Here is a 13060-nt window from a genome sequence, read left to right on the forward strand (position 1 = left end):
ATTTCGGGGGGAACCCGCCACAGCCTCCCTTCCCCGACAGGGTGAACCTGGGCCGCTGTCATGGCAGCAAGTTGTGTGATGCCACCCAGTCTGCACGCGGGACCCTTGTCACACAGAAACAGAAGGAAGTTCAGTCAAAGAGAAGTGCAGACGGCTGACCCCTGACCCCGGAGGCTTGGGGGGCCCCAGCTCGCGGTCAGCTCCAGCCTGGGAAGTGGCCGAGGGGGACAGAGGCCCAGCTTGTCCCGCGAGGCGAGCAGCAGGCCAGGAGCGGCGGGCAGAGGCAGGGGCATCCTGAGAGGAAACTGGAAAGCTGGTTGCTGGGGAGCCCCCCCCCCCACACACACACCAAAGGAGGACTCCCCTGAGTGATAAGCAGGGTCCAGAGGCTGCGCGTTCACAGCCCGTGAGGGCAGCCGGCGGGGTGAGGGGTCGGGAAGGACACAGGGGCTGACAGAGGACAGAGCGCAGGCTCTGCCCTGACAAGCCCACCTTCCCCCGGACCTCGCGGCAGGCTGGCTTGTGTCTCGGACACGCTTCACGGGGCGCTACCTCTGCCCGCACAGTCAGGCAGGCCTGGGCCTTAGACGCTCTGCAGCCTCCGAGGGGCTCAAAGCGCCTGGAAGAGAAGCGGCCTGAGGCCCGCGCAGCCGTCCCCGCCCCGCAGCGCGCCTGCCGCCCGGAGCGCGCGGCCCCGGCCCTGCCGACTCCCACCCCCGCCCCTCTCCGCCGCAGGCCCGGGACGCTGCAGGCTGGGACGCCCCGGCCCCCGAGGACGGCGCTGACGGCCGAGCGAGCGGCGGCTGTGCGGGGCGCCCCCGGGTGCCTTCCCCAGGCAGCGCATGGGCACGCGTGACGACGTCCCCCCAGGTGAGCGCGCCTCCCAGGCCCGTGCCCGGGGCCCCCGGGGGTGGGGTGGGGGTGGGGGGCCGGGCCGGGGCTTCCCCGGGCCCACCCCTGCCGTCTGCTGTGCTCTCCCGCCCTCTGACGCTGGCCGCCCCCGGGCTCGGGCCGAGCCCCTTCCCTCTCTGGGGCGGGTGGGCTGGCTGAGCGGCTGACCTTTGCGGGGGGTGGGCAGAGGCCATGGGGTGGGGGCCGGGGGGGGGCCCGGGCGGCCCCTTTCCCTAGTCCCGAGGGTGCAGCGGCCGGGCCAGGGGGCGGCTTCCAGGCCGGGCTCTGCCTCGGGGCTGCGGCAGGTGGAGGCGGCTTAACCCGGGCCAGGGGAGCCTCGGCCGGCCGCGCGTGCGGAGCCCGGAAGGCAGGGAGGGCGGTGCAGGCGGCCACACCCTCGGGCTCTGCTGCAGAATTCCGAGCCCAGTTGGGTCCTGCTTACTACCTGCCGTTGGATTCTGGCAGGGAAGTGGGAGGGGCTGAAGGCTTAAGGGGAACTATAAATTTAGAAATGAAATGATTTTATTTGCTGATTTGATTTTCTCTGAAACACGGAAAACTGGAGGGGACCTGATGTGTGACGCCCCGGCTTTGCCCTCCTGTTTCACAGAGAAAGGGATAGAGATGCAGAGGTTAGCTCCCTTCCTCAAGGCCACACAGATGGCTGGAATAGGAACCAGGCTCCCGGCTCCCAGTCCAGTGACTGCCTTTGGGCCTGGGGTGCTGGGTCTCCACCCTGCAGGGAGTCAGGGCCCCCAGGGGGGCCAGGAGGGGCTAGAGTGAGGGCTCTGGGCCAACCAATCGGCTCAGCAGCATTCGCTAAGCACCTACTGGGCTCCAGGTGCTACCAGGCAACTCGGAAAAGGGCCAGGCCCCTGCTTGGGGATGGGGATGTGGCGGTGATGGGGTGGGGGGTGGGGGGTGGGAAGCTGCAGGGCAGGCGGAGGAGGGAGGAGGCTGCTGCAAGACGAGTCGTGAGTGCTGCTCAGTGAGGTCCCTGCTTAGTGGACCCCTCTAAGCCTCCCCTCTTCACCCCTGCTGTGCAGGCTAGCCCCCACCCCCCAGCCCCCGGGGTTATTGTCGTCAGTCAGTGTCTTCCCCTCTAGACTTCAGGCCCCGTTGCGGGCAGGGCTGTCCACCTCACTCGATGTGGATCTGCAGGGCCTGTGAGGGGGCCAGGGACCCTGACCGGCAGGGACAAAGATGCCTCTGCTGAGGTGGGAGAGGCTGAGGAGGGAAGATAAAAGGTTAGCTAGTGTAGGAAGCTGGTGAGATCCTCCAGGAGTCTCAAGAGAGGGGACTGGAGCAGGAAACTGGTGCCCTGGGGGCTGAAGCCACAGGCAGGGTCAGGGACCAGTGCTCTTGGGGTGTGGAGGAGGGACCTGGAAGGAGGCACCCTTCCTGGTGGCAGGGTTTGAAGGAAAGCAGGGAGGGAGCGGGGGAGGCGAGTGGGGGCAGCGTGGCTGAGAGGATGGGCTTTCTCAGTTCGCCCCCCCTGCTCCTGGCCTCACAGCACCCTAAGAAGCTGCTGTCCTGTGGTTCTGTTCCCAGCCAAGGTGCTGGCTCCAGTGGCTGTGTACTGTGGGAGTGTCCCTCGGACCAGTTCCGGGCTCCGCGGGCTCCTGGGTGGACGCACTGACTCCTGCCTGCAGGCCAGTGGAGAAGGTGGGCTCAGTTGGCCACGCCACATGGCTTTTGAGTGCCCTGGGGGCCTCACTGGAGACTCCAGGCAGGGAATGGGGGGCTTATCTGGCAGCTGCCGAGGCAGGGTCCTGGGGGGTAGGAGATGAGGGTGTTTAGATGCCTGGGTGTATTCTAAAGCAGCCAGCAGGTGATGTCTTTACCCTGGTGCCTGCTGAAAAGGCCCTTTGGTTTTGGGTACAGTCTCCCAATTTTGTGCCTCGGGTTTGGAGGCAGATGTGCAGGAATTGGGAGGTGGGGATGTGAGCTCAGGGGAAGCCTCAAGCCCCACGAGTCCCAGGAATAAGGGTCTGCTGTCCCCTGAGGCCCGTCGCTTCGGCATCCAGGGCAGTGTTTGGGCAGCGGGCGCGTGAGGTGTTGACAGTGGATGTTTACCGCATAGCGCAGCTTCTCTGCTGCTCTCTGCTTGGCTTTAGCTTCCATCTGCAGAGTGCCTACTGGGCAGAGCTCCAGTTGCAGGGTTTGAATGGAGACTCAGATTGTTCTGGCTCATCTCCCTCCTCGATGGGTGCAAAGCTCTTGGGCCAGCCCCCTCCGAGGCCTGGCTGACATGTGCCTGTCCTCGGGCCTGAGCCCATTCCCAGCACCCCAGGCCAGGGTCTCACAGCTTGCTCCTGCGAAGAGGCCGCCATGAGATAGGGACCTGGAGGGCCTCCCCCTGCCCCTCCATGCTCCAGGGCCCAGTTTAGTTGCTGCTGCATCCCCGAGGCCTTCAGACTGTGCTTCCCTCCTCTAAGTGCACGAAGCATTTGGTTTTCGGGTCCTCTGGGCACATTTCACTTTTTGCCTCATAATTAGCCTATTTATGGACTGATCTTATTTCCTCTTTAGTAACAAAGACTGTGCTCTCTCCTCTCTGGATCTCCTCTGCCTGGACAGAGCCTGGCTGGTGGTAGATGCTTATTGCGCATTTGTTGAATGAGTAATTAGATACATTTGCATTCTGCATGTGAGTGTGATTGGTCCCAAACCCCCGAACTTCCCTGTCAATCTGTGTTTGGTATGTGCAGGTGCTTAGCAGTAAGGAACAAATGGTAAACACCAGGGATGGGGAAGGTGACCCCTGGACGGAAGGCCGTTCCTAGGATCTGTGGCCAGCCGTCCAATCTGCAGTTGGGCCACCTATCGCATCCCCCCTTTTATCCCCAGGGTAGCTCATGGTGCAGGATTTGCTCAGGTCAGGGGCTTCGCAGATGCCGCGAATGAATGAATTGGTGGGAGGAGCGACTGAACGTGGGTGACTGAGTTTGCCGCACCATGGCTGCCTGGGTCCAGGAAGCAGTGCCAGAAAATTTGCTGCTGCCTGGTGCCACCCTGGTCACTGGGTATTGAGCCACTTGATCCTCTGTCTCCCTCAGCCTCTCTCCAGCCAAGGTCGAGCGTCCTGCTGGAGAAGCCGGTGCAGCCCTCGAGTGGCCGTGGGGACCTGGGCGGCCTCAGGGTGGACTCTCCACTGAAGGGCTGGCAGGTCAGGAATGGCCACCCTGGGAGCCTCGGGGCATTGCCGCTGGGGCCCCGGCCCCTTGTGGCCCTCCCCTCGCTGGAGCTGGAGGCCAGCAGTGTGGCCCGAGACACCACCCAGATCAAGGACAAGCTCAAGAAAAGGAGGCTCTCGGAGAGCTTGGCTGCATCTTCCCGAGGTGAGCCCCGGTGTCCGCGACTTCTCGCTCAGCGTCAAGCCCCCGGCCGGCGGGTGAGACAATGAGGAGAGACAGAGAGACGCAGACAAATCCGCGCTGGTGAGAAACACAGATCCAAGACACGTAGCAGTTGTAAGCACAGACCTTTACTGGAGTTAAGCTTGCATTCTCTGTTACAGGTTCCGCGCGGGCGAAATATCCCGCGGGGGAACAACCTCTATGCGGCCGTCAGGCACGGCTCCCTGTGGGTCGTCTCCACCCACCCCGTCCGGGTAACCTCTTATATACTGTGCCCAAACCCAATAGGTTAGTGCCACGTATACAGAGGTGATTGGAAGATAGGGTTGGTGGGCGCGTGCGTCATTTGCGGAAGCAGGATGTGAGCGCCATCTTGGCTCACTCGATGGGCGGGGGGAACTCTAGAGCAGGCTGCAGCGTGTCCACTAGGCCAAACCCGGAAAGCGGCTCTCTACACCCCGGGCCCTGCCCACCTGCCCCAGGTCAGGGACCCAGGTGAAAGTCCACAGGTGGCCAGGGGGCCTGCTGGGTGCCACTCAGTCTGGTCCCTGCCCAGTGTCCTCCTTCCATGCTCGCAGCTGCCTCCTTGGAGCACCGCCTCCCGCCTCCCAGCTGGCCTCCCCATTGCCACCATGGCCTCCTTCTAGTCTTTTCTTAAACACAAATCTGATCATATCCTCCCACCCCCACTCCTGCACACACACCAAGTGTGCTCAGACCCACCCAGGAATGTTCCAGTGCACTTAGGTGTCTCCTCGTGTGCCCATGGCTCTGCCCTCTCGCCTCCCCATCTCCCATGTCAGGCTCACTGGCCTTCCAGGTCCTGGGCCCTCTCCTCCCGCAGGCCTTGGAACACACTGCTCCTTCAAGCCTCTGTCCATTCCTCGCCTGGCTAAGCCCCACTCAGCCTCTGATCTCAGCCCAAGCCCTTCCTCAGAGCTGCCCCTCCACCCCCGAGACTGAATCTGTCCTGTGGGATGCTCTCGAATAATGCCCTGTAGTTTTGCTTCTCGGTTCTTCTTGCAGTTAGCTTTTATATATGTACTTGTGTGCTCATGCGTTTAAAATCCACATCTTACACTTGACTGTCAGCTCCAAGAGGGCAGGACTGAGTCCTCGCACATGCGGCGGAGTTGTCTGGCGCTGCAGGAGGTTTGCAAGAAATGGTTATGGAATAGGTTTACAGGCGGCGGGCCTCCGCGTTTCTCTCTCATCTGGGTGCTGGGCACACCAGGTACACAGGTCAGGTTCAAATCTCAGCCCTGACACTTCCCGGAGCCTCAATTTTGTCTTCCATGTAACTGCGTTATTGTGAGGGTTTACTGAGAAATTGCATGCAGAATCCTTGGCTCAGTCTCTTCATGTGGATGTGTTTAATTGGTCAATTTCCTTCTCAAGCCTCTTTTTTTCCTTGACAAATCGTGCTGTTCGTCCTTCTTAGCTCCGGGGTAGCTTGGGTGACACAAGGCATAGGAAGCCCCAAGTCTAGGGAAGAAAGGTGGAGTCACTCAGAGAGCAATTTTGGTTGCCACTGTCCAGCCTTTGGGGGTGGCTGCCCCCCGTCCCGGAGCGGCTGGCTCTCCCTGCTGAGACCCTCAGTGGGCGGGCTGTCCTCAGGCTCCACCGGTGCAGGGGTGTCTCCTTGACGGAGTCGCCCTGTGGCTGGCCGACACGAGGCGGGGCAGCAAGTGGGGCAGGGGAGCTGGAGCCGTTGGTGTAGAATCCCCACCACCTGCCGTCGCCAGGCCGATGACGCCCTCCTTTGGAGGTGTGAGGTCTTTCCGTAGACAGTTCATTTCCTTTTCCCACATTCATCTGGGGGTGAAGAAGCACGGCGGCGCTTCTGCCCCGTGGGCAGATAGGAAGCGATCTCTGACTCGGGCCCCTGCGTGGAGGTGGCCTCGGCTGTGCTGTGCAGCCTCCTGGGTGGCAGGGCTGGGGGAAGGCGGCCCTGCGGGTGGCTCGGTCTACCCACTCCGCACCCCGGCCGTGTGCCCACCACACCGGATGGTGCCCGGGGCGTGCGGGCCGCGGGTGCCCACGGAGCCGCGCGGCTCTGATGTAGCAGGAACAAAATGGCCTTTGGAATTTGAAACTCGAGTTTTTCTTTTTTTTTTTTTTCACCATCAGCAATGTTTGCAGAGACAATCCTGAGCTCTAAGCCCATGCTTGTCTCCCTTGCCCTGCACCTTTACCCTGGCGTGGGGGTGGGGGAAATTGGCACGAGAAATTGCATGCAGAATCCTTGGCTCAGTCTCTTCATGTGGATGTGTTTAATTGGTCAATTTCCTTCCTGCCCCGGTCAGGATTGGGATGAGGACACTGGTTGAGCATGTAAGTGTCTGAGTGTCTCCCGAGCCCACACAGCTGCATCCCCGCCTCGTTAGCCAAAGGAAGGGGGGGAGGGGCAACTGAGGGCAGCTGCCACGTGCCAGCTGTTGCCTGGCATTTGAGAGTCATCGTGGCATTGAGTCTTTGTGTTGGCCCCGTGGTACCATCACTGCCCATTTCCAGAGGAGCAAACGGGAGTTAAGAGGGACGGCAGCTGGCCTGAGGCCACACGGCTTCCACGTGTCCTCACCCGCCGTCCTCACTCACTTAGCGCCAATTTTGTTTCCCTTTCTACCCCCCTCCACCGCCTCGGAAGTTTAGACAGGTGACTTTGACAGAGCCCCCACCACATTTGGCAGGAATGGAAGAGTTCGCTGGGCGTGGTCTGTGTTTGGGGGTGGGCCTGGGGCCGGGGCCATCTGCCCTCTCCCTGCTGCCCCCAGCCTTTCCCCAGGGCACGAGTTCCCGTTGCTGGCATTGGAATGGCCCCCCCTCCCCCTGGGGACTGACTTTTCCTTACCCCTTCCCTCCCTGCAGCCTCTCTGGGTCCTGGGGGAGGCTCCCCAGGGGCCCCCCTGCGGAGTGCCATCCCCCGTGCCACCTCGCAGAGGCTGCTGAGGCTGTCCAGGCCGATGCCACCCATCCAGAGCGTCCCCCCGACCCCGGAGGCTGGCGGGGCCAAGGAGGGGGGCCCGGGCCCACGGGGGGGCAGCCGGGCAGCTCCGGAGCTGAGAGCCGAGGCCCAGGAGGTAAGGCGAGTCCCACAGCTCCGAGTCCTGCTTGCAGTGCCCTGTGCCTCCCCGGCCTGCTGTCTTTCCTTCCATCCTTTCCTGAACACCCTGGAGGTGGGGAGGGCAGCAGGGCTCAGCTGCGCCAGTGACGGGGGCCGAGCGGGTCGGGGCTAGGGGAAACCCTCCTGGGAGCTGGAGAATTCCATGCCTGGCCCTTGGAGGGTGGCCCTGGGTGGGGAAGGGGCTGAGGTGGTCTGGAAATTTAGCTCTTAGGACCTAGGGTCTGCCCTCCCCGAGGCCTCTCAAGCTCTGCAGCTCCCCCTCCCACACCCCGGGGGCACAGGGAACGGGCCCAGATTGGAGGCGGGAGAAGAGCAGGTTCCAGTCCCAGCACAACCATCAGCTCACTGAGCAAACTTGGGGGAACCACTTCCCTTCCCCATTTTCTTCAGCAGTGAAATGAGGGATTGGAGCTTATCATGTTGCTGGCCAAGCTGTGCTCTAGAGCCCTGGGGGTCTAGGGAGGTGTTTCGGGAGCTGCTCCAGGATGGGATGGGAGGGGCTCAGGACCCTCATTTCACCTGCCTCAGAAGGTCTGAAACCTTTCTAGCTGAGACCGTAGTTAGGGGACTGCCCTGGAGGGGCTGAGCTCCCCGCCCCTGAAAGTGCTCAAGCAGAGGCCGAGCGACCACTGGTCTTAGAATCGGTACCCTCTAGTCTGAATGTTCCAGAGTTCCACATGCTTTCTGGCCCTCCCCATATTAAGCAGGGAGTGTGGCAGAGGGGAGGGCCGCGGGGCCAGGGCTCCGGAGATGGGCCCTGGCCTCCCACTGTGCCCAGCCCGGGTCATCTCCTCTTGGTGTTTCTGAAGATCTCCCCCCAGCTCTGAGGTTCTGGGGTTTTCTGCAATGGGAAGAACAGAAAACAAAGGGAAATCATGATGAAAGGGGTTGGAGCGGGGATGAAGGGACACCTCGGCAGTCTACCCGCCGGCATGGCCAGGAAATGATGGGCTGGGCTGAGTGGGGGGCGGGATGAGAAACGGGAGGACCCTTCCCAGCACTCCCACCCCAGGTGGGCCTGGGGGAGGGGGTGTGCTCTGAGCACCGCTTCCAGGACCCTCACCCTACCCCCTTTGCTCACAGGTACAGATGTCCCTGCAATACCTGCACTGCAGCGACGAGAAGATGCACAAGTCTCGGGGGGGCATTGTGATCCCACCCATTGGAACCTCCTCTGGGGTACCCGGCTCCCTGCCCAGCCCCCTGCCTCCAGGCCTGCGGACCCCACACACTCGGTAAGCACCCCCAACTCTAGCCTACCCTGCCTCCCCACCCCCCGTCCCCCAAGCAGCTGACCCTCCTTGGCAGCATGGAGCTCTAGGGGCACCTGGCAGATGAAGGGCGGGGTCCCCACCCCTGGGTCCCCACCTGTGGGGAGGTTGCACGGCTGCTGGGCTCCTTGGATTCTCCACTAGGCTGAGGTGTGGGCATAAAAAACAGGGTTGTGAGCCCCGACCTTCTCCAGGTTTCCAAGGGCGTGTCGTTGCTGTTGTGTTGAATAAAAGACAAATTATTTTAAAGCACGACTGAATTCTTGGTAGAGCTTGCAAGCATTATCACCATGGGGCTGGGGGCGCAAAGCTCTAGGACCTCAAAAGGGCTGGGAGCCCGGGGCGGGGTGGAGAGCCTCTGGGTTGTACTGAGTCTGGGCTTGTGGCTTGTCCGTGGGGCAGGCAGCATGTGCAGAGGTGGGAGGGACCCACGGTCAGTCTAGACTGGCAGGGAGCCAGCGTGCGGGTCCAAGTGGGGACAGCCTGGGCCACGATCAGGTGCAAGTGGGACCTGCTTCTCCCCACGCCTCTCCACGCACTGTCCCCTGCTCATATGCGTCTTTCCTGCCCCGTTCATGGACTTGCCCCTGGTCAGTGGTTCACTGTGGGCGACCTCTGCCCCCGTCCCCCCGGCTGATGTTCTGTGTCCCTGCTCTGTCCGAGGGGCGCTGGTGGTGTGGCCCGAGCCTCTGGCCTTTCCCCCACCTCCTTATTCTCAGCTCCTGCCATCCTCTCCCTCGTCCATCTCTCAAATATATCCCTGACCTTCCGCCTCCTTGTTCTCCTCTGGCCCTTAGCTGTGCAGGACCCCCAGCTCACCACATCTGGGGGGCCTCCTACTCAAGTCCTGCCTTCCCCCGCCCCTGGCCCAGCTGCTTGCCTCCAGCCCCCTGCACTGCTCTCACTGAGGACGCAGGTCCAGCGACAGAGCGAGAGGCAGGGAGAGTGGGGTACCCCTCCATCAACGTGGGGCACCCTGTGTCTCCCCAAACTGCCAGCCTCCCTTCCAAGTCCCCCTTATTTCTGTCGAGGTGCCCCTGTTCTCTTCGGTCTTCACATTTGGGCACTCTCTTTTCCTCCTGTGCTGCTGTCTTGGGTTTCTAAGAGACTGCCGCCTCCCATCCAGTCTTTCTTAAAACTGCTTGAATTCGAGACCCCACCCCCATTTCTTTCCCCTCCACCTTTTCCTCGCAGTTTGCACCCACCAGCTCCTTTTTCGCCTCCGCCTCCCATGGTTTCCCCCGAGCCTGTCCCTTTGCAGCCCTTTGCCGTCCCTTCTCATCTTTTATTTCACTCGTCCTCCTGCGCCACGCCTCCGCCCCTCGCTGCACCTTCCAACAGCTCAAACACGAGTCTCCCTGCAGGATGCGCCTCCCGCCCGCCCTGCCCCACTTCTCTCCTCTGCCGCCCCGCGGGGACCCTCCTTCCCCCGAGACCCACCGCTGATGTGCTGTGCTCCAGACTTCACCACCTGAGAAGGCCTTTCCTTCCCACCACCTTGCCACCCCAACATGGCCGCTCATCCCCTGCCCCCTGCTGCAAGCCCCAGCCACACCTCTGCCTCACTGTCTTCCTGGCTCTCTGGGAGGGGTAGGGAGGGGCAGTGGTCATTTGCCTTCTACTATTTTGTTTCACTTTTATTTAAACCTCATTCAGTTACTTGGTGCGGGTGCTAGGGGGCAGGGCTCCGCGGCTGCCGTGGTGCCAGGTATTGGGGCGTGGCGTGGGGTCCGCACACTGCAGCCGTGGGCCCCCTGCTGCCCGGCGGTGGCTCTCCAGCAAGTGCTGGGAGGAGGCTCTTCATTTTATTCACCCGCGCCTGCACTCATGCACTCATCCACCTGTCCATTTTTACAGAAGGGAGGGGCAGAGGCAGGCGGGGACAGAGATGTGGGGGGGCAGAGGCAGGGCACGGGCAGAGGCAGGGCGCGGGCAGAGGCAGGTGGGCAGAGGCGGGGGTGGGGGGGCACAGCAGCAAGTCCATTTCTCTGCCTCTTAGGCAGAGGCAGTGGGCGGGGACAGAGGCAGGCGGGGGCAGCAGCCAGTCCATTTCTGGGTGAGTTGAGCCTGGGCCATCTGGGAGCAGATAGGTGTACAGGGCTGGGGCAGAAAGGCTCTTGCTGGACTGAGTTTTGCTGTTCCTACCCCTCTCCCTAGGGCCTGGGGAAGAACCTTAGGTGGTGGCGGGTTTCTATCTGGTTTTGCAGAGGGAGGGAGGAGAGGGATGCTGCTTGGAGAAAGGCAGAGGCCCTCGTGTCCATCTTGGCTTTAGGTCTTTTCTCCTGAGGGGCCCCTAGAGAAGGGGAAGGGCAGAAAGGAGCAGAGCTAAGTTTTCAGACGCTGAGTCTCTTGCTCAGAAAGGGAGGAAAAGCAGCCTCCAGCTGGAGGCCGAAGGGCTGAAGCCAGATGGTCCTGAGCAGGATGAGCCAGGCCTGGGAGAAGGAAGCAGTGTAAGTGTTTTTGGTGCCCTCTGTCCTGTCCATGCAATCTTGGGAGGCAGGGGCAGCTGCAGGATGTGCCCGCTCACTCTCTGGCCCCTACTGGGCCCTGCTCCAGCCCTGCTGGGCAGTCACCCCTATCCTAGCCACCCCACCCCCACCGAGCTTTCCAGGTGGGTCCCGATGCAGGAGGTCGTACCTGTTCCTGGGAGGATTGCCGAGTCCCCTTGGGTGCAGGTCCATCTCGAGGCCCTGCCCCTCCACAGGACCTAGGGACCCCCAGGTCAGGGTCCCGTGGGGTAAGACAGGCAATGACGTGGGCTCTCCCCCGGCTGCCTGTGGCCCACCCTGACCAGGGTCGTTCTGCTGAGTGAAGCCTTGGAGACCTGAGCAGAGGGTTTTGTGGCATGTGACACTGTGCGAGCCCCTAGGCCGTGCACTCTGTCTCCCTGCTGAGAAGAGAAAACCCACCTTGGATAATGCATAGCTGGTCTTCATGGAACAGAAGCCCCCTGAGGGCAGGGTTTTCATCCGTCTTATTCTTGCTCTGTTCTCAGTGTCTAGAGCCCTGCACAAAGCAGGCCTTTAATAAATAGCCGTTGAATGAGTAAATGGTGCCATCCATTTAAAAAGTACAATTTAAACCAGGGCTGCAAATGCCACCCTTTTCCTTCCTGTGAGCATTCAGGGCTGAGCCTCCAGCAAAAGATCATGGTGCCTTTTCATCAGCAACAAGAGGGTCAATCCTGCTTGACCTTGGGAGGAGCTGGGGGAGCTGGGCTGCTAGTATGAGGAAGGGGAATATTTAGGGGTCAAGGAACTCTTTAGGGGCCGAGCACATTAGGAGAGCTTGGGCTCAGTCTTCTCTGAGCTCGGAGGAAATTTAGCCCTGCTCTGCCACAGCTGCTCTCTTCCTGCTAGCCAGGCCCAAGAAGGCACAGCAGGGAGGCGGCTTCTTTTAAGGCTTAGTGGCTTCCACGTTCTAGTTTGCTACTTGCCAGGATGCAATATACTGAAATGGAATGGCCTTTAAAAAGGGGAATTTAATAAGTTGCTAGTTTACAGTTCTAAGGCCGAGAAAATGTTCCAATTAAAACAAGTCTATAGAAATGTACAATCAAAGGCATCCATCCAGGGAAAGATACCTTGGTTCAAGAAAGTTGATAAAGTTCAGGGTTTCTCTCTCAAGTGGAAAGTCACATGGTGAACACAGTCACGGTTTCTCTCTCATATGGAAGGGCACGTGGCAAACAGCATCATCTGCTAGCTTTCTCTCCTGGCTTCCTGTTTCATGAAGCTCCCAGGGAGGCATTTTCCTTCTTCATCTCCAAAGGTCGCTGGCTCGTGGACTCTTCTGCTTTGTGGTGCTGCAACATTCTCTGTTCTCTCCGAATCTCCTTCATTCAGCAAAATGTTTCCTCTTTTATAGGACTCCAGAAACTTATCAAGACCCACCCAAATGGGTGGAGACATGTCGTCACCTAATCTAGCTTAATAACCACTCTTGATTAAATCACATCCCAGGGAGATGATCTGATCACAGTTCAAACATACAGTACTGAATAAGGATTATTCTGCCTTTATGAAATAGGATTTTGATTAAAACATGGTTTTTCTAGGGGACATACATCTTTCAAACCAGCACACACGTGGATGCCGGCTTCCTGGGGGTAAGGGGGTATGGTGCACAACCCAAGAAAGATGATGTTCTAGTTTGCTAGCTGCCAAATCCAGGAACAGAATGGCTTTTAAAAAGAAGAATTTATCAAGTTGTGAGTTTATAGTTCTAAGGCTGAGAAAATGTCCCAATTAAAGCAAGCCTATAAAAATGTTTAAATTAAGGCACCAACAAGAGGTTACCTTCGCTCAAGAAAGACCGATGGAGGTCAGCGTTTCTCTCTGAACTGGGAAGGCAGTTCACATGGCGAACATGGCGACATCTGCCAGCTTCCTCTCAGACCTCTTGCTTCATGAAGC

General features: G+C 60.2%; 1 protein-coding gene across 3 annotated transcripts in view; it reads left to right on the top strand.

The window, feature by feature from the left end:
• The first annotated feature begins 842 nt into the window (after positions 1-842).
• TOGARAM2 (TOG array regulator of axonemal microtubules 2) overlaps positions 843-13060 on the top strand; it is a 57532-nt gene continuing 45314 nt past the window's right edge. For all 3 annotated transcript variants that reach the window (XM_077152496.1, XM_077152497.1, XM_077152498.1), the window contains exons 1-5: positions 843-870; positions 2443-2556; positions 3951-4232; positions 7119-7330; positions 8458-8609. In XM_077152496.1, the coding sequence (XP_077008611.1) occupies positions 843-870; positions 2443-2556; positions 3951-4232; positions 7119-7330; positions 8458-8609 (788 nt within the window). The remainder of the gene's footprint in view (positions 871-2442; positions 2557-3950; positions 4233-7118; positions 7331-8457; positions 8610-13060) is intronic.

The sequence above is a fragment of the Tamandua tetradactyla genome, chromosome 3, assembly GCF_023851605.1.
Source record: "Tamandua tetradactyla isolate mTamTet1 chromosome 3, mTamTet1.pri, whole genome shotgun sequence".
In the NCBI taxonomy this organism is placed as follows: Eukaryota; Metazoa; Chordata; class Mammalia; order Pilosa; family Myrmecophagidae; genus Tamandua; species Tamandua tetradactyla.